At 38.9% G+C, this 26387-nt stretch overlaps 1 protein-coding gene and 1 pseudogene across 7 annotated transcripts in view; both read left to right on the forward strand.

Moving 5' to 3' along the window:
• Positions 1 to 26387, forward strand: part of LOC126087670 (uncharacterized) — a 332855-nt gene that overhangs the window by 287337 nt on the left and 19131 nt on the right. For 4 of the 7 annotated variants that reach the window (XR_007519816.1, XR_007519815.1, XR_007519819.1 and 1 more), the window contains exons 2-5: positions 10305 to 10433; positions 16560 to 16685; positions 17693 to 17802; positions 22289 to 22411. Coding sequence is in view for 2 of the 7 variants with exons in the window: in XM_049905227.1 (XP_049761184.1) it covers positions 7714 to 7836; positions 8640 to 8770; positions 10305 to 10309 (259 nt within the window). In the remaining 5 variants the exon portion in view is untranslated. Of the gene's footprint in view, positions 1 to 7713; positions 7837 to 8639; positions 8771 to 10304; positions 10434 to 14359; positions 14766 to 16559; positions 17291 to 17692; positions 17803 to 22288; positions 22412 to 26387 lie in introns of those variants that run through there. The other 3 variants (XM_049905227.1, XM_049905228.1, XR_007519818.1) reach the window with 3 other exon arrangements.
• On the forward strand, positions 16905 to 16986 carry LOC126057395 (uncharacterized; annotated as a pseudogene).

A 26387-nucleotide genomic window follows, 5' to 3' on the forward strand; every position in this document is an offset into this window, starting at 1 on the left:
TTCAGATCATTGCCTTGTCTGTCCTATGGCAACATGCCTTGGCAACTATTGGCCAAGGGAAGGAGTAAAGAGGGAGAATCGTTTGTAAAGTGTTTAAGTGTCCTAAAGTGTGTTTGGCGGAGGATTTTTTTTCCTAAGGTTGCCCTAGGTGTTTCTGTTTTTTTCTTTTTATAAGATTGTCTTAGGTGTTTCTGTGCTTTTCAACTTGGAAGTGAGGAGTTTGAGATACAGTTCCTGGATGGGAATGTGTGGATGTTCATGAGTGGGTGTAATTTGGCCTCCCTCCTTTAATAACCTACTGTGTATATTTCTGAGTTGTTAGTTTGCTGTTTGTCTTTATGGAGCATTGAAGAGATCCATTGGGATAGGCATGCCTTCCATCATTAAAGTCCGACTGGAAACATTCATTCGTGTCTCCACTTTGCCCATTCTCCCTCCATGGTTCTGTGGGGCAGGTGTTTTTCATGGAAGCCCTGTCCCACCCTATCTCACTCCCCGGCACAGCGAATGTGTGACTTGGTGTCAGTGTGCTTAGTCCTGGAAGTCAGGGCAGTGAGCTGTCTCTGGGAAATTCACTGGCAGGGAAAACAGTATACCTTACCTTCATTGGAATCCCCTCAATTGTGGGAGTCAGTCATTTCATTGGTTCCGGTGTCTTTGTGGTTTAAGCAGTTCATCTGTTTGAGAAGTGATGGATGATACGTTGACATTTGGCTGTTTCAGTTATTCTAGTTTAGGATGATCTTGGTATCCCTCCATCTGGCTCTGGGATTGTATGTCACAAAGAATTGGGACTTGAGGTTAGACTGCAGTGTGGTTGTGTGGCGTGCGTGGGGTGCTATCTTTGTGTGGTGAGGTGATTGTTGAGGTGTCCTGTGCTGCCTCATTATTGAAACTCTTAGCAGATTCCCTTGTGGGTTGGCCTCACTTTGAGGGCAGGCTTGCTACAGATTTACAGATTAAATGAGTACATGTGTGAGTGTCTAGGCGGTGTAGGCCTGGTGATCCCGCAGCATGGGTGTGTGCTGGCCTTTTGTCCTTTGGGCATAACCCCTAGCTTCCTATCCCTACTACAGGGAAAGAAAAGGTTATCGGTATGCTTAGAGTCTCATGTCATGCAGTTAGGGAGATCTTTATGCATATTTTCATTTGGTGAGGAACACGAGTGTCTGCCAGGATGTGTAGAATTGAAAATGATACGCGATGATCACGTAGCTATACTCATTTCACGCAAAACCTATCCAGTCGCATAGCTTTGAATCATTGCCTTGTTTATGCTCTGGCAACATGCTGTGGCGACTGTTTGCCATGGGAAACAGGAAAGAGGGTGAATTGCTCCTAAAAGTGTTTACGTGTCCTAAAATGTGTTTGGCAGAGGATTTTTTTCTTAAGTTTGATGTAGGTGATTCTGTGCTTTTCAGTTTGGTAGTGAGGAGTCTGAGCTACAGCTCGTGGATTGGAACGTTCAGGTGTGCACAGGTGGATTGTAGGTCGGCCTCCAACCTTTAATGACTTACTGTGTATATTCCCCAGTGTTTGTTCGCTTGTTGTCTTTGTGGAGTGTTGAAGAGATCCACTGGCATACCCTTGCCTTCCATCGTTAAATTTCTATTAGAAGCATTTATTCGTGTCTGCATTGCCCATTCTCCCTCTGTGGTTCTTCAGGGAAGGTGTTTTTCACAGCTCTATCTCTCCTCTCTGGCACAGCGATATATGACTTAGTAACTGTGCACTTAGTCCTGGAAGTCTGAGCAATGAGGCTTGTAGCATCTGGGTAATCCACTGGCAGGGGAAGCATTGTACCTTACCTTTATCAGAACCCTGTCAGTTGTGGGTGTAATTCATTTTTTTGGAATTTATTATAGAACATCAAAGGGCTTCAACAGCCAAAGCAAACAAAGTTTTATACAATTTTTTTTCTTTTTTGTGAAAGTTTACATAGCCAGTTAGGCTCCCATTTGGCAATTTACACCCCACTTTGTTCAGTGACATTAGTTATTTTTGTCGTAATGTGTGAACATTCTCTTTGTGTTCTTGTTGTTCTATCTGCAGTACTCTAGTTTTCCTCCCCCATATCTTCTCATCTTAGCCTTAGAGTAAATTTTGACCTTTTGATCTCTTACACATGGTTTTTTGTAGAACACCATTCTCATGGTTAGTATCCTTTCATTCGTGTGCCACTCTGGTATTTCGCTAGAAGGTGATCTCAAGGAATTGTTTCAGTTCTAGATTTAAAGAGTATCTCAGGGCGAGAGTCTCAGGGAGTGCTCTGGTCTTAATTGGTCCAGTTAGTCTGGTCTTTTTTAAAAAATTGAGTTTTGTTCTACATTACAAAAATTTCTTTTATTGTGCTTTAAGCTTAAAATTCCAGTTAGTTTCTCATATAATAATTTCTAACACATTGTTATGTGATCCTAGTTGGTCTCCTTATGTGATAGCATATTTCTTCTATCCACCCTGTATTTCCCATGCCCATTCAACCAGCTCCTGTTTGTTTCTGCCTTCTCATCTCGCCTTTGGACGGGTGCTTCCCATTTAGTCTCGTGTAAACAAAAAAAAAAAATTATCTACTTGCACTAAGATACACAGTCTTCACAGGTATCATTTAATATCTTACAGTCCAGTCTAATCTTTCTGCGAGGAGTTGGCTTTGGGAATAGTTTTAGTTTGGGGCTAACAGAGAGTCTGGAGGCCATGTCTCCTGGGTCTCTCTAGTCTCAGTCAGATCCTTAAGTCTGCTCCTTTTACTAAAGTTTGAATTCTGCATACCACTTTTCTCCTGCTCTGTCAGGAACTCTGTGTTGTGCTCCCTGTCCGGGACCATCTGTTACGACCCCAGTCAGAACAGTCAATGGTGGTAGCTAGGCACCGTCTAGTTCTTCTGGTTTCAGGATAGATGGAGCCATGTATCTAGTAGGCTGTCAGTCCTATAGATTTGTTTCTTCTCTGAGATTTTGGTTACCTTGTTACACTTTTGCTACTGATGATTAGAGACCAATAGTTATATCTTAAATGGTCACTCACAAGATTTTTTAAGGCTCCAGATGCTACTCACTTCACTAGGATTCCAAACTTGAACTTCATGAACTATGACAACTCACTGAGTTGTCCCGTGAATCTATAGACTTAAACCTTCAAACCCAGAAAACCAGCCTCAGAAGGTGTTTGCTTACATCTGAGGAGTATTTGTAATTGTGTCTGCACCCACATATCTGTGTATACACATACATGTAAAAAACCAAAACCATACCCGTTGCCATCGAGTTGATTCTGACTCTTAGCGACCCTGTAGGACAGAGTAGAACTGCCCAGCAGGATTCCAAGGAGCAGCCAGTGGATTCAACCTACCGACCTTTTGGTTAGAGGTGATCTCTTAGCCAGTGTGCAACCAGGGCTCCACACATACATAAAGAAACTTCTGTTTTCAGATACGTATACACCTCTACCTACCCATATACCTATATTCCTGTACCTACCCATATGTGATTTTATACTAGTTCTTTGGTTTCTGTTTAAATTTTTGCCATCTTACATACATCAAATGCTTCAGTACCGGCATCAGTTTCTTTTGAGTGCTCAGCAACATCTTTTATTTTGGTCATGCAGTACTCACTACACTCACATTTGGTGCCACTTTTCCCAAAAATAACAGGTATCTACGATTTAAAACATCTTTCTCCCAGTTCCCTCACCTCTCTCTGATAACCTACAATGAACATTAGTCTCTTTATATGCACGTATTCTTGTTTTTTGTGTGTGTTTTTATAAAAGAGAGATCATACAATATTTGTCCTCACATTCTTGACTTATTTCACTAAGCATTATACCATCCAGGTCCATCCATGCACTAATATATTTCGTGGGCTCATCATTTTTCTTTATGGTTGTGTAGTATTCTGTTGTACGTATGAACATTTTACTTATCCATTTCTCCATTGATTGACACTTGGTTTCCACTTTTTTGCTATTGTGAATAAAACTGCAATGAACATAGGTATTCATATGTCTGTTCGTGTTACTACTTTTGGTTCTGTAGGAGGTATTTTGCATAATACCTAGGAGTAGGATTGCTGGTTCATAGGGTAGTTCTATTTCTAGTTTTTGAGGAATCACTGCACCATTTTCCACAGTGGTTGTGCCCTTTTACAGTCTGTCATGGATTGAATCATGTCCCCCACAAATATGTGTCAACTTGGTTAGGCCATGATTCCCAGTATTGCGTGGTTGTCCTCCATTGTGTGATTGTAATTTTATGTTAAAGAGGATTAGGGTGGGATTGTAACACCTTTAGCAGGTCACATCCCTGATCCAATATAAAGGGAGTTTCCCTGGGGTGTGGCCTGCACCACCACAGCACCATGAGCCAAGTGTGTCCTCTGGACCTGGGGTTCCTGTGCGGAGAAACTCCTAGTCCAGGGGGAGATTAATGAGAAGGACCTTCCTCCAGAGCCGACAGAGAAAGGCTTCCCCTGGGGCTGATGCTCTGAATTTGGTCTTGTAGTCTACTAGACTGTGTTTGTGAGAAAATAAATTTCTCTTTGTAAAAACCATCCACTTGTGGTATTTCTGTTAAAGGAGCATTGGATGACTAAGATACAGTCTAACCAGGAATGGATTAGGGTTGTAATCTCTACACATCTTCAACAAGTGCCATATTAGCCAGGGGTGAGATGGTATCTCATGGTAGTTTTGATTTGTGTCTCACTAATGGCTAATCATGGTGAACATCTTTATGTGTGTTTGTTCACCACGTGAGTGTCCCCTTTTGTGAAGTTTCTGTTCATGTCCTTTTCCTATTTTGTAATTGGTTTCTTTGTCTTCTTGCTGTTGAGTTGTTACAGTTTTCTATAACTTTTAGAGATTAGAACGTTACCAGATGAGTCATTTCCAAAGATTTTTTCCAAGTCTGTAGGTTGCCTTTTTACTCTTTTGTTAATGTATTTTGATAATTTCATATTTATCTGTTTTGGTCTTGCAATTTGTGCACTTGTTACATTTTTACAAAAGATCAGGTCCATGGTTTTCTTCTTACGTTTTCTCTCAGGAACTTTATAGTTTTGGGTTAACATTTAGGTCTTTGATCCATTTTGAGTTAATTTTTGAACATGGTGTGAGGTATAGGTTCTCTCTTGTTTTTCTGCATGTGGACATCCAGCACCATTTATTAAAGACTGCCCCATTGAATGCACTTTGCCACTTGTTGAAAATCAGTTGTCCGTAGATGGCTGGATTTATTTCTGAATATTCTGTTCCATTGGTCTGTGTGTCTGCTGTTGAACCAACACCAGGTTGTTTTGATTACACTGGCTGTGTGTTATGTTTTGATATTGGAAATTGTGAGCTTCCTATTTTGTTCTTTTTCAGGATTGCTTTGACTTTTGGGTCTTTTTTTTTTTTTTCCTTTTATATGAAGTTCTTCATTAGCCTTTTCCATTTCATTTAAAAACGTTGGGATTGCATTGTATCTGTACATCAATTTAGATAGAATTGACATTTTCACTGAGCCTTCCATAATCCATTGCAATACATTTTGTGTATATAATTTTATTTTTTGTTGTTGAGAATATACACAGCAAAACATACACCAATTCATCAGTTTCTACATGTATAATTTAGTGACATTGACTGCATTTTTCAAGTTGTATAACCATTTCGACCCTCCTTTTCTGAATTATTCCTTCCCCGATGAACATAAATTCACTATCCCCCAGGTTAGTATCTACTCTTTCCAGCTGCTGTTGTCAGTTTGGTCTAATACAGATAGTACTTAACAGAACATAATGGTCAAAGCAGATTTTTTTTTTTTTTTTACTAGTTAAGCTAAACTATTGTTTGCTTTTATGAAGGCGTCAGGGGATATTTTTGGTTTAAGGTTTAAAGATTATCTCAGATCAAATGTTTAAGGTGTTCATCCAACCTTCATGGCTCCAGGAAGTCTGGAGTCCACAAGAATTTGAAATTCTGTCTGCATTTGCCCCCTTTTGATCAGGATTTTTCAATGGAATCTTTGATCAAAATATTCCGTAATGGTAACTTGGCACCATCCCATTCTTCTGGTCATGTGACAGAGGAGGCAGGTGTTCAGGGAGATCGTTAACTACACATTCTATGTCTTCCTCCTATTTCTTACTCTCCTTTCTATGTTGTTCCGGCTGAATAGAAACCAATTTTTGTGCCTCGCATGGCCACCTGCAAGCTTTTAAGAACCCAGGCACTATGCACTGAACTAGGAGGTAGAACAGAGGCCCTAAAAGTGGTATTAGGCCAGTTAACTTGGATGTCCCATGAAAGCATGATGCTAAACCTCCAAACCAAGAAACCATATTTCATGAGGTATTTGGTTGTACAAGGGAAAGATTAGTCCGAAGGACCAGTGGACCACGTCTACCACAGCCTCCACCAGACTAAGTCCAGTACAACTAGATGGTGCCTGGCTGCCATCACTGAAGTCTCTGTCAGGGATCACAAGAGAGGGTCCCAGACAGAGCTGGAGAAAAATGTAGAATAAAATTCTAACTCAAATCAAAGACCAGACTTGCTGACCTGAGAGACTAGAAAAACCCGGAGAGTATGGTCCCTGGACACCCTTTCAGCTCAGAATGAGGTCACTCTTGAGCTTCAAACTTCAGTCTAAGATTGAACAAGTCCATGGAACAAAACAAGACTAAAGGGGCACACCAGCCCTGGGGCAGGTACTGGAAGGCAGGAGGGAACAGGAAAACTGTTAATAGGGAACCCAGGGTTGAGAAGGAAGAGTTGGCATGTCGTGGGCTTGTTAACCAACGTCATACAATAGTGTGTGTTCTGTTTGATGAGAAACTAGTTTGTTCTGTAAACCTTCATCTAAAGTACAATTAAAAAAAAAATTACACAGAGGTCTTTGAGTACCTGATTTCAAGGTTACGGGACATCTCTGTAAGTGTGAGACTGGCGCATACATACACTCCGAGTAATTAAGCACTGAGGACTAGCACATAAGCAATGAGGCATGCGGAAAATGTTTGTGTCTCCATTTGATCCAGTCACACGTATTTATGTTGGTTTATTCTAAGGCACCATCGTTCTATTGTGGTATGCTTCTATGTTCAAAACCCAAAGCAACTGTGTGTTTTTACCCATCATTTCTTTATTAATTTTAACAATTACTTTTAAATTTAAGAGTGGGTACTACATGTGATAATGTCTTCATGGAATGTTTAATTTCTTGCTAATTCAGTGACAAGTGTTTGAATGAATTGTTTGTTTTTTGTGATGGCAACCAGGGAGTGATTTTGTATGTATTTGAGTGCTGGATGTAGGAGATGCCACATGCATCACGTGTGCGTGTATGTGTGTGTGTGCGCGCGCACGTGCTTGCAATTACTAAATTTCAAATTCTTGGATTTTTTTTCTTAATGTGGATTCCACCAGCCCCTGCTCATATGCCCTCAGTGGATTTCATATGAAGTCTTGCTTTTGTTACTGGTACCAGTTCCCTTTCTAGGGAGGAATAAGATAGTGTAATCTAGAATGACATCCCAATTTTTAATAGGTTCCTATTTTCCTTTGTTAATCTTTATCCCCTTTTTTAAGGAATCAATAATAGGATTTATGAAGAGCCTGCAAATCCAGACGTTGTTAGCATTAATATTTTGGTGATTCATCTGAGGCTTCTGTTCCCTTCATTTTCAGTATTTTCCCCTTTTTCTTCTTTCCTTATTGTACCTCATGCAGGAATTTCCAGTGGAGAGTAATGGATTGGGAATTCCTCATCAGCGTGGCAGAAGGAAGTTTGCATCTGGAGAAGGAGGCTTTTGACCTAATGCTACTGAGTCCTCAGCAGCCTGGTTGGTGCAGGTCAGCCTGACAGGGGAGCAGGAAAGGTCCTTATAATGGGAGGGCTCAGGGCTTGGCTGGGCCCTTCTGCACACTCCCTGACAATCCTGGTCACACATCATAATTATTGCACCACACAAGTGTTCTGCCTAAATGAGTGTATCTGCACTGAGTGGCATAACCCCATGCAGCCTCTGCAAATTGCCACGTTCTGGAGCTCAACCAGATTTTAAGTGGTGGGAGTCATTTTTAGGTGGTTGTCCTTTTGTCCCATATCATGGCTTTTCTGATTGCACAATCATTGCATTACCTTTGAGAGTTACATATATCTGATGTTTAATTTACAATAGGGCTTCAAACCAGTTTCTTCTAGTTGAAACCACTGCTGACAATTTGCATTTCTAACTAGTTCCTGCCAGTAAGGACCAATTCTGAGAACCACTAGTAAAGCAGTGATTCTCAAAATTTGCTCTACGTAAGAATCATCTGGGTATCTCATTAAAATGTAGACTCTTATTCAGTGTATTTGGGTGGAAATGAAAATTCTCAGCATTCAAATCCGAAGCAGTTGAAGCCCTGATTTACACAGATCATTTACACAGTGTCTCATTGTGAATGGATAGCACACAAGGCCTATATCCCACTGGAAATTTAAGACACACCAGCACTCTGATTAACTAGTGAAATTGGCTAGCAGAAATTTACAGAGAATATTTGCCCTGCTGAATGTATATACACATTAGTGAACCTGACAGTCTTGTGCCTAGTTAACCATGGAATGTATTTATTTCTCATCTTTTTATATTTTTATCCTCTTCCTGTAGGTTAACATGGCCCAAGCACTGGGTTTCCTATGAAAGAGTTATTTTTGTTCCCTCTGCAATTGTCATGAAGGAGAATATTAGGGAAAAGTCTGTAATCCTGTCCTCAAAGACCAGTGAGAATTCTTACATTGGTAAGCATTTTGTCTTAGAAATAATGTCATTCCCTCTTAGGATTCACTTATTAGCCCAATGAAAATAAAAGTCTGGCTGTGCTGTCAGCCATGAGGCCTCAGCCACCCATTGTGATGTCTTGACCCCATGACTGAATAGTGTGAGTCTGTGAGTCTCAGGGTGATGCACCCTGAGTGCTCAGTGTCTCCACTATCTCAGACTCTTAAGTCCCCCTTATACACGTGCCTGGATCAATGATGATCTTGTTGGAATCTTAACAAAATGAGTGACAAAATCACGTCTGTGAAGCTGAGGTCCAGCACAATGATCCTCTCTAAGCCAGTATACGGGGGGGCGAGTTCAGTTTGTTCAGTGCTTTCGACAAGTACTGTGGTATTTAGACAGTTAATATGCTTGCATAATTAGAGGAATTAAATTACATGGAGGTTTGTAAATTTCCTATTTTGTAGTTAAATGGCAGCTCTTTGAGCGATTGGTTGGAGCATACGTGCACTTACAGTAAAAAAGCATGGGAGACCAGCACATGAATAATACTCATCATTTATCTTTTAACTAAAAGAAATATATGGACAGTGTCTTAGCTACCTAGAGCCACCGTAACAGGAATACCACAAATGGGGGGCATTAAAAAACTTAACTTATTTTCTTATAGTTCTGGAAGCTAAAAGTCCAAATCAGAGCCTCAGCCATGTCTGTCCCTTCTGTGATGCTCTCACCTAGTTTCTGGGGATTGCTGGCAATTCCTGGCATTCCTTCGCTTGTAGTTGATTCTCACAGATGTTTTTCTCCTATGTGTGTTTGTGAGTGTGTGTGTGTGTGTGTGCACATGTCTATCTATTCTGCTCTTTTTATAATACATCACTTAAAAGTCATTAGCCTTAGGACTCACCATTATGAGTCATGGCCTCATTAACATAATACAGAATTTCCTTTTTCCATAAAGCGCCATATTTACTGGTACAGGGATTAGGAATTCAAGAAGTACTCTGAGGGGACATAATTCAATCATTAGCAGACATTAAAAGTAGATTCTATTCATTGGAATGTCTTCGTGATGCATTTTAATTTCCTTGCTAACTTGTCATAAATATCGGAAAAGTTGTTTGCTTGTTTTATCTTCGACCGTGGGAGCTATTTCGTAGATATTTAGGTGCTAGTACTAATTGGAAGCCCTGTGGCAGCTAACCAAAAGGTCAGCAGTTTGAATCCACCAGGCACTCCTTGAAAACTCTATGGAGGCAGTTCTACTCTGTCCTATAGGGTCACTGTAAGTCAGAGTCAACTCATTGGCGACAGGTTTTTTTTTTTAGTACTAATTTTTTTTAATATGTATGGCATGAAACATTTTTTAGTTGTTATATGAATAAAGTGATATCTGAGTTAATGAATAATGCCAGAAGGGCAGGCTAGGGATACTTTGAAGCCAAGGTCTTAGAATAAATGACTTATCCTGTAACATTCTGATAGTAACAGTTTGTTTCTTAACTTTCTTAATCTCCTCTATACCTCTGTGTTTACTCCTGTGCTTTGTAGATTAGAAGTGATATGGAAGGGAAGGAAATTTTGCTGCATGGAAACTCACCACCCTACCAGCAGATTGCAGATTTTGTCATTGGTTGCAGCTTCCTTCTCCAGGAAGGAGCAAAACAATGAACTCCAGAGGTAACAGCCTAATCTTTAATAAACTTCTTTTTCCAGGATTATTTGTATTATTTATTTTCAGTGGTAAAGAAGCTAATTTTTAAAGTGTCTGTTAGTCCAGATGGTAAGAGCATCTGATAAGTCATTTGAGGCTTCTGTTCCTTTGTCTCCAGGATTTTTGCCTTTCACCTCTTACCTTACAGTGCCTCATACGAGAATTCTGCATGAGAGGGATGTAGAGGTCACGGCTCGCCAGCATGGTAGAGCGAATTTTGGAAACACTGAGTGGAGATCTTGAACTAATGCAACTTAGCAGTGTGGCTGGTGCAGAACAGCATGACGGAGGGTGGGAAGTTCCTAACCGTGGGAGGGTTCAGGGTTTGGCTGGACCTTTGTGCACACTCCCTCACCTTAACAGTCATATGTCCATAGTTCTTTCACGTGTGTGTCCTGCCTGTGTGGCTTTGTTAAGAGTAAGTGGGATCTGTTGCATCATTACCTTGTGCTGTTGTTAGTTTCTCCCCACCAAAAAAGTAAACCTGTTGCTGTCAAGTCGATTCCGACTCACAGCAACACCGCAAGGCAGGGTAGAACTGCCCCGTAGGGTTTCCGAGGATTCAAAACTGCTGACCTTTTGGTTAGCAGCCAAGCTCTTAAGCACTTTGCCACCAGGGATCCAGCTGCTAACCAGTCACCTCCAGTTCTGGCTACATTACATATAACAGAACAAAACGTTGGCCAGCTCTATGCCATCTTCATGATCACTGGTGTTTTTGAGTCCATCTTGCAGCTAGTGCGTCAGTCCATCTCATTGATGGATTGCGTTGGCCGTCTACTTTACCAAACATGAGGCTGTTCTCTAGTAAGTGATCTTTCCTGTCTTAGGCTGGGTTCTCTAGAGAAGCAAAACCAGTAGACTACATAAAAAAATAAATAAATAAAGGAGATTTATATTCAAGGAACAGTTCACGCTATTGTAGAGGCTGGAGCATCCCAAGCCTGTGGATTAGGATAGAAGTTTCTGCCAATGCACATAGCCACAGGAGATGGTGAACCTAAGATCAATCAGCAGGTCAGAAGGCAGAGCTCTTGCTCACAGGCTGTGAAGATAGACCAATCCCAAGATTAGCAGAGAAGCTGATAGCTCAAGTCCTAAGAACCAGAGGTCAGACGAACAGGAGGCAGCCACGGGATCCAGAGTAGGCAAAAAGCCAGAACATTTGCTTGTATTCAGATGCAGACCACACCTCCAAGGAAACTCCCTATCAACTAATTATCTACTCACAGCAGATCCCATCATGGGAGTGATCACATATAAACACTGAGAATCAGGGCCCAGCCAAGTTGACACACAATCTTAACCATCACAACTGATGATGTGTCCAAACTAAGCAAGTTGAAGTCTTAACCATCTTCAGTTCTACGGATCATTCTGGTTGTATTTGATCTACCACAGATTGGTTCATTCTTTTGGGAGTCCATGGTATACTCAGTATTGTTTTTTGTTGTTATGTAATTCAAACTGCTACTTTTTTTGTTACGTTGATCTAATATTTTTATTTCAAACATACAAAAAGGATAAAGTATAATGAATACACAGGTACCCACCATCTTGCTTCAAAATACATTTTTCCATTTTTGCGCATGTCTTTTTTAAGAAATAATAATTAAAAACACCATTAAAGTACCCTTTCCTATTTAATTTCTCTATTTCATTTCTCAGAGATAACCACTATCCTGAAATTGTATCATCTCCATGCATGTTATACTTTTATGATATACTCAGATATCTACAAAAAAAAAAAAAAAACATGATATTTTTCTCATTTGTAACTATATGGCATCATACTCTACATATTTCTCTACAGCTGGCTTTTTGTACTTATGTTATATTTTTTAGATATATCCATATTAATATATGTAGTTCTTTTTTCATTTTCACTGTTTTTTATGCTTGATTTCATTTTTGTTAAGAATATGTACAACAAAACATACACCAATTCAACAGTTTCTACATGTACAATTCAGTGACATTGATGACATTCTTCAAGTTGTGCTACCATTCTCACGCTCCTTTTCTATCATTCCTCCCCCATTAACATAAACTCACTTCCCGCTAAGGTTCTTATCTAATCTCTCAAAGTTGTAGTCATTTTCATGCCATATAGATACATCTTAAAAAAAGCATAATGCTTAAGGCAGACATTCTTTACTAGTTAAGCAAAACTATTTGGTTTTAAGAAGACTTCAGGGGATATTATTGGTTTAAGATTTAAAGATTATCTCAGTGCAATAGTTTCTGGGAATCACCCAGTCTCCATGGCTCCAGAGAATACTGATTCTATGAGAATTTGAAATTCTGTTCTTTATTTTACCCCTTTTAATCAGGGTTCTTCTATGGAATCTGATCAAAACGTTCAGTAATAGTAGCCGTGCACCATCCAGTTGTTCTAGTCTCTCAACAAAGGGGGCAGTTTTTCGTGGGGACAGTCAGTCACACATCCATTTCTTCCTATTCCTGACTCTTCTTCCTCCATTGCTCCATGTGATAGAGACCAATTGTGCCTTGGATGGCTGCTTGCAGGTCTTTAAGACCCCAGGCACTACTCGATAAACTACAGGGTAGAATAAAAGCACTAAATGCGTTAATAGGCCAGTTAACTTGGATGTCCCATGAAATCATGACCCTAAACCTCCACACAAAGGAAGCAGATCCCATTGGGTATTTGGTTGTACATTAGAAGCCTCAGCAGTTACTTTTGTTTTTATTTTTTGTAACTGTTGTAAATATATCACCACAACTTTCTCCAATTCAACTTTTTAAATGTATACAGTGTATCGACAGCAATTACAACAATTGGCTGTGCAACCCTACCCTTAATCAATGCAATTTTTCCATCACAGTAAACCTAAACTCGGTACTCTGTAAGCAATAATTGCCCTTTGCCCTTCATTCCCACCCTATTTACCACTATTAAACTTCAGTCTCTACACATTTGCCTGTTCTTGTCTTTTTATATAAATGAGGTCATGCAATGTTTGTCCTTTTGTAATTGACTTACATCACTCAGCATAACGTCTTCGAGTTTCATCAATATTGTAGCATGTATCAAGACTTCCTTTCTCTTATTGGCTGACTACTGTTCCGTTGTATGTATGTACCACATTTTGTTTATCCGTTCGTCTGTTGATGGGCATTTAGACTGTTTCTATGTTTTGGCCATTGTGAATAGGGCTGCAGTGAACTCTGGTGTACAAGTATCTGTTTTGAGTCTGCTTTCAAGTCTTTTGTGTGTATACCTAGAAGTGGAATTGATGGGTCATATGGTAGTTCTGTTTTTAGTTTTTTGAGGAACTGTCACACTGTTTTCCACAACAGCTGTACCATTTTGCACTTCTACCAGCAATGGATAAGAGTACCAATTTTCCCACATTTTTGTTTGATCTTAGCCGTCCTAGTGGGAGTGAAATGGTATCTCATTGTGGTTTTGATTTGCATCTCTCTGATGGCTAATGACATTGAGCATCTTTTCATGTGTTTGGTGGCCAATTTGCATATTGTCTTTGGTGAAACATCTTTGCAAGTCCTTCGTCCATTTTATTATTGGGTCATTAGTGTTTTTGCTGTTAAGTCATCAAAGTTTAATATATATTTTGGCTATTAGATTCTTATTAGATAGATGCTTTCCAAAGATATTTTCCCAGTCAGTCGCTTGCCTTTTTCAGTTTTTTGGTAAAGACTTTTGATCAACAAAAGTTTTTTAATTTTTATAAAGTCCTATTTATTTAGTCTTTTGCTGTTTGTGCTTTTGTTATTATATTAGACGATACACATTAAAAGCTAGACCCAACAGCTTTGCCCTTGCATTTTCTTTTAAGGATTTTATGGTTTTAATTTGCACATTCAGGTCCTTAATCCATTTTGAATTTGTTTTTGAATATGGTAGGAGGCATGGATCCTGTTTCATTTTTGTGCATCTGGAAATCCAGTTTTCCCAATACCATTTACTGAAGTGGCTCTTCTTTCCCCATTGAATGGACTTAGCACCTTTGCCAAAATTCATTTGGCCTTAAATGTGTAAGTTTATTTCTGGGCTCTCAATGATATTTGACTATGTGTGTATTTTTTTACCAGTATCAGGCTGTTTTGATTATAGTAGCTATATAATATCTTTTAAAAATCAGGTAGTACTTGTCCTCCAAGTTTGTTAGATTGCCTTAGCTATTCAGGGCCTTTTACCATTCCATATAAAGTTTAGGGTTGGTTTTTCCATTTCTGTACACTAGGCTGTTGGAGTTTTGATCAGGGTTTACATTGAATCTGTATGTAGATTTTTGTGATACTGACTTCTTAACATCTTTCCATTTATTTAAGTTTTCTTTAATCTTTCTCAGCAGTTTTATAATTTTCATTGTGTCAATCCTTCCCTTCCCTGGTTAAATTAATTCCTAGGTGTTTTATATTGTTAGATGCTATTGTAAATGTAATTTCCATTTCAGATTTCTCATTGCTGGTGTATAGAAACCCAACTGATTTTTGTTTGTTGAACTTCTACCCTGTAACTTTGCTAATTTTTTTTACTAACTCTACAATTATTCTTGCAGACTCTTTTGGGTCTTATTTATGTAGGATGATGTCATCCACAAGTAGAGATAATTTTACTTCCTCTTTTCCAATCTGGATATCTTTTATTTCTTTTTCTTATTGCTCTGGTTAGGACTTAATAGAATATCAAATAGAAGTAAAGAGAGCATGCACTCTTGTTACATTGAGTATTCTTCACCAAAACCACAATTTGAATATATCAATTCTATCTTTTTTCATTTTCCACCTTCGTATACATATGAGGTGAGTAAAAAATACCATGTCTTGGGTCACACATACCTTAGTCATCAAACTGACATCTTTGCTTTTTTTTTTTTTTAAAAAATGTGTTTTGCATCATATTTTCTCAGTGTAATATGTTGTTTGATGTCATGACCATTGCTTCCATGGACGTTGATTGTTGATCCAAGTTGAATGAAATCATTGACAACTTCAATATCTTCTCCATTTATCATGATGTTGTTTGTTACGGTTTTTTGTTTTATTCATATTCTGGTGTAATCCATACTGACAGCATTAATCTTTTACCTGAATCAGTAAGTGTTTCAATTCGTTTTCATTTTCAGCGAGCATGTTTGTGTTGGTTGCATATTGCAGGTTGTATATAAGTCTTCCTCCAATCCTGATGTTACATACTTCTTCATATAATTCTGCTTCTCAGATTATTTGTCATCATATGAATTGAATAACTAAGGTGAAAGGATACATCCTGCTGTGCTTTTTTTTTTTTTTACTTTTGAACCACGTGTTATTCCTTTGTTCTGTTCAAACAACTGCCACTTGATTAATCCGTGTGCAGTTTCCACATGAGCATAATTGACTGTCCTGGAATTCCTGTTATGGTAGTGTTATCCATAATTTGTTACGATCCACACAATTGAATGCTTTTTTGTAGTTGATAAAACGTAGGTAAACATCTTTCTGGCACTCTCTGCTTTTTGGCCAAAATCCATCTGACAACCGCAATGATGTCTCTTGTTCCATGTCCTCTGCTGAATCTAGTTTGATATTCTTGGTGGTGTATGACTGTAAATTTTGCTAACACAGAATATTACATTCCATGTTCTGATTACTAATAGATGATTGCTGCTGTTACTTCTCATTTTGAGCTGGGTCATATCAGGAAATGAGGGTCCTAAAAGTGTTACTCAGTCTGCATCATAGTGGTCAATTCTACTTTGAGGAGGCAGCTCTATTCTATTCCAGTCGTATTTCGAGTGCCTTCCAACCTAGGGGGCTCATCTTCAAGCACTATATTGGACAACATTCTGCAGGGATTTGCTTTTCATTGGCTAATTTTTGGACCTAGAGCACCAGGCCTTGCTTCCTATTCTGTCTTAATCTGGAAATTCTGCTGAAACCTATCTACCATGGGTAACTCTTCTGGTATTTGAAGTACTGATGGGATAGTTTCAAGCATCATAGCAACACAAAAGCCACCACAGTACAATAAACTGGGAGGTCGATGGTGGTGGCATAGAGTAGGTTCTCATAAACTTCTGTATTTCTCATCTTTCCATGTTTTCACTCTCTTCCTGTAGGTGGCCATGGCCTAAATACCGGATTTCATATAAAAGAGTTTTTTTGTCAAAAAATGAGATGATTTAAGAGTATCAGACATAAGTCTGTCATCTAATCCTCAAGAGCCAGTGGAAATTCTCACAATGGTAAGCATTTTGTGCTGAAAAATACTGACCTGCCTCTTAAGGATGATGTAATACTCCAATGACAATAGAACTCATGAGACCACATAACCACAGTTATATGTTGGTATGTCTGATCCCCATGACTAAATACTGTGGGCCAGTGAGTCTCAGCGTGATGAGCCCATGAGTGCTCAGCATCTGCCAGTTCTCATACTCTGGGTCCACTTTATGAACGTGCCTGGATTAGTGATGACTAAAATAATGGGTCTCATTGGAAACTGAACAAAATGAGTGAGAAGATCATTCTGTGAAACTGAGGTCCAGCATGGCGAGCTACCCTAAGTTAAATAGGTGGAGGGAAAGTTCAGTTTGGTCAGCTCATTGCTACTTACAAAGACTGCAGTATTTGAAAGCTAACATGCCTGTATACATTAGATGAATTGAATGGTCCAGAAGTATATGGTGTCCAGTTTTTGTGTTGAATGACAAGTCATTGAATTCTGGATTGCAACGTGAATAGTGACTCCACAGGAAATGTTTGGGCTTCCATTTAAGCTATTCACACTTCTTATTCAGTGTTTCAGTCTTCTGATTGATAACCAATCTCTTGGCAGTTATTGTGTGATCAAAACCCAAAGAAATCATGAGTTTTTGTTAGTCATTTCTCTATTAATTGTAACACTTACTTGTAAATTGAAGAGCAAGTACTACATTTGACAGTGTCTTTATGGCATGTTGAATTTCTCTGCTAACTCAATGACAAATACTTGAATAGGGTTTCCTTTTAATTTTAAAGTGGCTTTTTTTAATTATTATTTTATTTTAAGTTAAGGTTTACAGAACAAACTAGCTTCTCATTAAACAATTAGTACACATATTGTTTTGTGACATTGGTTACTAGCCCCACAACATGTCAACACTCTCCCTTCTTGACCTTGGTTACGTATTACCAGGCTTCCTGTCATCTCATACCTTCTAGCCCTTGCCCATGGACCAGTGTGCCCTTTTAGTCTCATTTTGTTTTATAGACCTATCTAATCTTTGACTGAAGAGTGAACCTCAGGAGTGACTTCATTACCGAGCTAAACGTGTGTCCAGGGGCCATACTCTCGGGGTTTCTCCAGTCTCTGTCTGGCCGGTAAGTCTGGTCTTTTTTTGTGAGTTAGAATTTTTTCCACATTTTTCTCCAGCTCTGTCTGGGACTCTCTATCGTGGTCCCTGTCAGAGCTCTCAATGGTGTTAGCTGGGCACCATCTAGTTGTGCTGGACTCAGTCTGGTGGAGGCTATGGTAGTTGTGATCCATTAGTCCTTTGAACTAATCTTTCCCTTGTGTCCTTGGTTTTCTTCGTTCTCCTTTGTTCCAGACAGGGTGAAACCAGTGGAGTATCTTGATGCCTGCTTGCAAGCTTTTAAGACCCCAGATGCTACTCACCAAAGTAGAATATAGAGTATTTTCATCATACACTATGTTATGCCTATTGAGCTAGCCGTTCCCGAAGACTATGGCCCCCACAGCCCTCAGCCCAGTAATTTGGATCTCAGGGAGTTTGGATGTGTCTGTGAAGCTTCCATGACCTTGCCTTGGACAAGTTGTGCTGGCTTCCCCAGTATTGTGTACCGTCTTATCCTTCACCAGAGATACCACTTATCTATTGCCTAGTTAGTGTTTTCCCCTTCCCACACCTCCCCTGCCTCATAACCATCAAAGATGGTATCTTTTTGTGTGTAAACCTTTTCATGAGTTTTTCTAATAGTGGTCTCATACAATATTTGTCCTTTTGTGATTGGCTTATCATCTGCAAATAGGGACAGTTTTACTTCTTCCTTACCAATTTGGATGCCCTTTATTTCTTTTTCTTGCCTTATTGCTCAGTTGAGGACTTCCAGCACAGTGTTAAATAGGAGTGTTGATAAAGGGCATCCTTGTCTTGTTCCTGCTCTCAAGGGAAATGTTTTCCTTCTCTTCCATTAAGAATGATGTTGGCTGTTGGTTTAGCATAGATGCACTTTATTATTTTGAGGAAATTCCCTTCTATACCTATTTTATTGAGAATTTTTATCAGGAATGGGTGTTGGATGTTGTTGAATCCCTTTTCAGTGTCTATTGAAATGATCATGTGATTCTTTTATTTTTGTGGTGGATTACATTGATTAATTATCTAATATTGAACTATCCTTGTATTCCTGTTATGAATCCCACTTGGTCGTGATGTATTACTTTTTTGATATGATTATATTTCATATTCTTTAGATTTTTTTTTAAATGTGAATTCTGACTCTGCTGATATGCTCCTAGTGGTTTATATGAAATCCTTCTTTTGTCATTGGTACTGGCTCCCTTTCTAGTAAAGAATAAGATAATATAATCTTGTCAGTTTGTTGTACTGTGGTGGCTTGTGTGTTGCTATGATACTGGAAGCAATGCCACAGGAATTTCAAATATCAGCAGGGTCACCCGTGGTGGACAGGTTTCACTAGAGCATCAAGTCTAAAACAGACTTGGAGAAGGACCTGGTGGTCTACTTCTTAAAAAACTGACCAGTGTAAACTTTTGAGTAGCAGCAGAACATTGTCTGATATAGTGCTAGAAGATAAGCCCCTCAGGTTGGAAGGTGCTCAGAATACGACTGGGGAAGAGCTGCCTGCTCAAAGTACATTTGATCTTAATGACATGATGGAGTCAATCTTTTGGGACCTTCATTTGCTGATGTGGCAAGACTCAAAATGAGAATAAACAGCTTATAAACATATATTAATATTTGGAACGTGGAATCTTGGATATTGGACATTTTCAAAAATGAAATGGAACACATAAGATTGATATCTGAGGCATTGGTGAGATGACATGTACTGGTATTGGCCATTTTGAATCAGTTGTATGATTTACTATTCCAGGAATGATAAATTGTAAAAGGTATGGTGTCACATGCGTCATCTAAAAGAATATTTCAAGATCTGCCTTGAAGTACAACATGTCAGTGATAGGGTAACATCCACACATCTACAAAGAAGACCAGTTAATACTATTATTATTCAAATTTGAGTACCAACCGCTAATGCCTAAGTTGAGTAAATTGAAGGTTTTTACTAACTTGTGAAGTCTGAAATTGATTAAATATACAATCAAGATGTGTTGATAATTACTGATGATTGGAATGGGAAACTTGGAAACAAAGAAGAAGGGTTGATTGTTAGAAAATATGACCTTGTTGATAGAAACAATGCCGGAGATTATATGATAGAATTTTGCAAGGCCAACGACTTCTTTATTGCAAATACATTTTTTCAACAACATAAATGGCGACTATACATGTGGACCTCACCAGATGGGAAGCACAGGAATCAAATCGACTACATCTGTGGAAAGAGATCATAGAAAAACTCATTATCATCAATCAAAATAAGGCCAGGGGCTGACTGCAGAAAACACTATCAGTTGCTCATATGGAAGTTCAAATTGAAGCTGAAGAAAATTTAAACAAGTCCAAAAGAACCAAAATACCACCTTCAGTATATTCCACCTGAATATGGAGACCATTTCAAAAATAGGTTTGATGCATTTAACACTAATGACTGAAGACCAGAGTTGTGGGATGATATCAAGAATATCATACATGAAGAAAGCAAAAGATCATTAAAAAGACAGGAAAGAAAGAAAAGACCAAAGTAGATGTCAGCCATTTCAGGATGTAGCATATGATCAAGAACCCATGATACTGATGTAAGAAGTCCAAGCTACACTGACGGTACTCGTGAAAAACAAGGCACCAGGAATTGACGGAATACTAATTTAGGTGTTTCAACAAACAGATGCAGTGCTGGAGCTGCTTACTTGTCTGTGCAGGAAATATGGAAGACAGCTACATGGCCAATCAACTGGAAGAGACCCATATTTGTGCTCATTCTGAAGAAAGGTGATCCAACATAATGTGGAAATTATTGAACAGTATCATTAATTTCACAAATAAAATTTTGATGAAAATAATTTAAAAAAAAAAAAGGTTGCAACAGTACAACTACAAGGAACTGTCAGAAATTTAGTCTGGATTCAGAAGAAGGCATGGAATGAGGGACATCATTACTGATGTCAGATGGATCCTGGCTGAAAGCAAAGAATACCAGAGAGATGTTTTCCTGTGTTTTATTGACTATGCAAAGCCATTCAACTGTGTCGATCATAACAAATTATGGATGACATTGTAAAGAATGGGAATTCCAGAACACTTAATTGTGCTCATGAGGAACCTGTAGATAGAGCAAGAGGAAGTCACTCAAACATAACAAGGGGATATCATATGGTTTAAAATCAGGAAAGGTGTGCATCAGGGTTCTATCTTTTCCTCATACTTATTCAATCTGTAAGCTGAGCAAATAGTCTGAGAAGCTGGACTATATGAAGAAAAATGCGGCTTCAGGGTTGGAAGGAAAACTCACTATTAACCTGAATTATGCAGTGACACAGCCTTCCTTGCTGAAAGTGAAGAGGACTTAAAGCACTTACTGATGAAGATCAAAGACTATAGCCTTCACTGCAGATCATACCTCATCATAAAGAAAACAAAAATCCTCACAATTCAACCATTAAGCAACATGATGATAAACAGAGAAAATTCTGAAATTGTGAAGGATTTCATTTTACTTGAATCTACAATCAGTGCCCACAGAGGCATTGGTCAGGAAATCAAATAACCTATTGAATTGGGCAAATCTGCTGCAAAAGACCTCTTTAGTGTTGGAAACCAAAGATGTCCCTTTGAGGACTAAGGTGCGTCTGACCAAAGCTGTGGTATTTTCAGTCGCCTCATGCATGTGAAAGGTGGACAATGAGTAAAGAAGACCAAAGAAAAATTGATGACTTTGAATTATGATGTTGGCGAAGAATATTGAATATACCATGGACTGCCAGAAGAACGAGTAAGTCTGTCTTGGAAGATGTGCAGCCAGAATGGTCCTTAGAACCAAGGATGATGAGACTTCGTCTCACGAACATTGGACATGTTATCAGAAGGGGCTGTCCCTGGACAAGGACATCACACGTGGAAAAGTAGAAGCAGAATTCACGCTTTAGAATTATGGTGTTGATGAAGAACATTGAATATACCATGATCTGCCAGAAGAAGGAATAAGTCTGTCTTGGAAGGAGTACAGCCAGAGTGTTCCTTGGAAGGGAGGATGGCAAGACATTGCCTCACATACTTTGGATGTGTTTTCAGGAGGGAGCAGTCCCTGTAGAAGGACATCATGCTTGGTAAGGTAGAAGGTTGTGAGAAAGAGGAAGACCGTCAATGAGATGGATTGACACAGTGGCTGCAAAAATGGGCTCAAACAACAATTGTGAGGATGGTGCAGGACTGGGCAGTGTTTTGTTGTATGTAAAGGTCAATATGAGCTAGAACTGACTTGATGGCACCTAACAAAAATGGCTACAATCCAGAATGAAATCCTAATTTTTAATGTTTCCTTTGTTCCCTTTTTTAAAGGAATCAATAACTTAATAGGATTTATGAAGTGTCTGCATTATGAAGAGTTAGCATTAATATTTTGGTGATTCATCTGAGGCTTCTGTTCCCTTCATTTTCAATTTTTTTCCCTTTTTCTTCTTTCCTTATTGCACCTCATACAGAAATTTCCGGTGGAGAGTAATGCATTGGGAATTCCTCACCAGTGTGGTAGAAGGAAGTTTGCATCCAGAGAAGGAGGACCTTGACCTAATGCTACTGAGACCTCAGCAGCCTGATTGGTGCAGGTCAGCCTGATAGGGGAGCAGGGAAAGTCTTCATAATGGGAGGGCTCAGGGCTTGGCTGGGCCCCTCCACACACTCCGTGACATCCCTGGTCAAACATTGTAATTACTGCACATGCATGTGTCCTGGCTAAATGATTTTATCTGCACTGAGTGGCATAACCCTGTGCAGCCTCTGCAAATTGCCATATTGTGGAGCTCAAGCAGACATTAAGTAGTGGGAGTCATTTTTAGGTGGTTGTCCTGTTGTCCCATATTATGGCTTTCCTGATTGCCTGCTGCATAATCATTGCATTACCTTTGAGGTAAGATGTATCTGATGTTTAATTTACACAGATCAGTTACACAGTGTCTTACGAATGGATAGCACACATGGCCTACGTTCTGGTGGCAAAAAATTTATGAAGAATATGTGCTCTGCTGGAAAGCAGAGGATAATATATGATGATGTTTTGAATGTCACGGAAAATATCCCAGTAGAGAAATAATTAATACATTTTGTATAAAATTGTATTAGTGATCCCCCCACAGTTATGTATCTGGTTGACCAATGGATGATTTTCTTTGTCATCTTTGCACATTCTTACTGGCGTTTTTCAGCTCAACATGGACTAGGCACTGGTTTTTTCATGAAAAAGCATATATTTCTTTCCCTTTATATATTACTTCAAGGAGAAAATCAGGAACATAGCTTTCAATCACTTCTCAAGGACCAGAAGGAATTTTCACAATTTTTGTCCTGAAAATAACTGACTTTCCTCTTAAGAAACGTGGAATAACTCAATGATGATAAGATTCTGACTGGGCTATCAGCTGTTGGGTCTCAGTCAGTGATTCCCAGGGTGATGATCTCCTGAGTGGTCAGTGTCTATCACTAATTTCAGTCTCTGTGCCCCTTTATAAATGCCTGGATCAGTGATGACTAAAGTAATTAACAGATCTTGGATATGAACAAACTGAGTGACAAGATCACTTCTCTGGCACTGAGTTCCAGCACTGAGACATACCCTAAGCAAAATATGTAGTTGGCAAGTTCAGCTTGGTCAGTTAAATGCTATGTCAGAGGACTGCTGTCTTTGAAAGCTAACCTGCCTTTATGCATCAGAGGAATTGAATTGTTCAGAGTTCTATGAATGTCCAGTTATAGGATTAATGGCAACTCTTTGATTTTTCTTTGGAGCATATAGCCACTCGTAGCAAACAAGTGCTGGGAAACCAGGACGTGAATAGTAAATGAGACCTGCAGGAAATGGTTGTGATTAATATAAGCTGCCCATCTTTTGAGTGACCATTATTCTCTTGAGGACTGTTAGATGTTCCAAAAAAAAGGGGAGGGGGGTGCTTTGACTTTTTACTGGTTTATCTATTAAGAAAAATAAATTCTTTAAAATTGAAGAGTGGTTCCTATTTACAGGATATCTTCAGAGTGTTTTAATTTCTAACCAGTGATGAGTTAAAACTTTTTTTTTGTTTTTAATCATTGGAGTTATGTTGTAAATAATTTTACTGCTAACTCAAGTAGATGCTGCATTAATCCTTTTTTGTGTGTGAAATGATTAATTTCCAGTCTTTTTAAAGGTATTTATTTTTTTGTGCTTTAAGTGGAAAGTTTACAAATCAACTCAGTCTCGTGAAAAGTTATACACACCTTGCTATATACTCCTAGCTGCTCTCCCCTCAATGAGATAGCACATTCCTCCTCTCCACCCTGTGTCTCCTGTGTCCACTCACCTAGCTCCTGTCCCCTTCTTCCTTCTCATCTTACTTCTAGACAGGAGTAGCCCACATAGTCTCATGTGTCTACTTGAGCCATGAAGCTCACTCCTCACCCGTATAATTATTTTATAATCCAGTCCAATCCTTGTCTGGAGAGCTGGCTTCGCGAATGATTTCAGTTGTGGGCTAAGAAAGGGTCCAGGGACCATGTCCTCAGTCAGACCATGAAGTCTGGTCTTCTTACAAAAATTTTAGAGATTTTAGAGATTAGATGCTGATCAGGTTTGTTGTAGCCAAAACTTTTTTCCCACTCTCTAGGTTGCCTTTTTACTCTCTTGGTGAAGCCTTTGGATGAGTGTAAGTCTGATTTTTAGGCACTCCCAGTTACCTGTTTTCTCTCGTGGTGTTTGTGCATTGTTAATAACGTTTCGCATACTGTTTATGCCAAGTATTAGGGCTCTGAGCATTGTCCCTCTTTTTTCTTCCATGGTCTTCATTGTTTTAGATTTTATATTTAGGTCTTTGATCCATTTCGAGTTAGTTTTTGTGCATGGTGCGAGGTATGGGTCATGTTTCTTTCTTTCTTTTTTTTTTTTTTTGCAGATGAGTGTCTACTTATACTAGCACCATTTGTTAAAGAGACTTTTTTCCTCATGTAACTGACTTTGGTCCTTTATCAAATGTTAGCTGCTAATATGTGAATGGATTTATGTCTAGACTCTCAATTCTGTTCCATTGGTCTATGTGTCTGTTGTACCATTACAAGGCTGTTTTGACTACTATGGGGGTATATAGGTTCTAAAATCAGGTAGTGTGAGGCCTCCCACTTTGTTCTTTTTCAGTAATGCTTTACTTATCTGGGGCCTCTTCCTTCCATGTGAAGTTGGTAATTTGTTTCCCCATCTGATTAAAAAATGTCATTGGTATTTGGATCAGGATTGCATTGTATCCTTAGATCGCTTTGGGTTGAATGGACATTTTTACAATGTTGAGTCTTCCTATCTACGAGCAAGGTACGTTTTTCCACTTCTGTATGTCTCTCTTGGTTTCTTGCAGTAGTGTCTTGTAGTTTTAGTTGTATAAATCTTTTACATCTCTGGTTAAATTTCTTCCTAAGTATTCTATCTTCTTGGGGGCTATCATAAGTGGTATTGATTTGGTGATTTCCTCTTCGACATTCTCTTCGTTGGTGTAGAGGAATCCAACTGAATTATATATGTTTATCTTGTATCCTGATGCTCTGCTGAACTCTTAGTTTCAGTAGTTTTCTTGAGGATTCTTTAGGGTTTTCTGTGTATAAGATCATGTCATCTGCAAATAGAGATAATTTTAATCCTTCCTTACCAATGTGGATGCTGTTTATTTCTTTAGCCTAATTGCTCTGGCTAGGACCTCCACCACAGTGTTGAATAAGAGTGGTGGTAAAGGGCATCCTTGTCTAGTTTCCGTTCTCAAGGGGAATGCTTTCAGGCTCCCTCCGTTTAGGATGATGTTGGCTGTTGGCTTTGTGTAATGCCCTTTATTATGTTGAGGAATTTTCCTTCTATTCCTATTTTGCTGAGAGTTTTTATCACGAATCAGTGTTGGACTTTGTCAAATGCCTTTTCTGCATCCATTGATAAGATTATGTGGTTCTTGTCTTTTGTTTTATTTATGTGGTGGATTATATTGATTATTATATTGAACCATCCCTACATATCTGGTATGAATCCCACTTGGTCATGGTGAATTATTTTTTTGATATGTTGTTGAATTCTTTTGGCTAGAATTTTGTTGAGGATTTTTGTGTCCAAGTTCATGAGGGGTATTGGTCTGTAATTTTCTGTTTTTGTGGTGTCTTTATCTTGTTTCACTGTCATGGTTATGGTGGCTTCATAGAATGAATTTGCAAGTATTCCATCCTTTTCTATGCTCTGAAGTACTTTTAGTAGGAGCAGTGGTAACTCTTCTCTGAAAGTTTGGTAGAATTCTTCAGTCAAGCCATCAGGGCCAGGGCTTTTTTTTTGGTGGGGGGGGGCGCTTTTTTTTTATTGGAAGTTTTTTAATGAACTTTTCTATCTCTTCTTTTGTTATGGGTTTATTTATTTGTTCTACCTCTCTTTTTGTTAGTTTAGGTAGGTAGTGTGTTTCTAGAATTCTGTTCATTTCCTCTAGGCTTTCAAATTTATTTTAGTTTTTCATAGGATTCTGTTGTGATTCTTTTAATTGCATTCGGGTTTCCCGTGATATTGCACATCTCATTTCTTATTCAGGTTGTTTGCTT

This window comes from Elephas maximus, chromosome 13 (assembly GCF_024166365.1).
Source record: "Elephas maximus indicus isolate mEleMax1 chromosome 13, mEleMax1 primary haplotype, whole genome shotgun sequence".
Classification (NCBI taxonomy): domain Eukaryota; kingdom Metazoa; phylum Chordata; class Mammalia; order Proboscidea; family Elephantidae; genus Elephas; species Elephas maximus.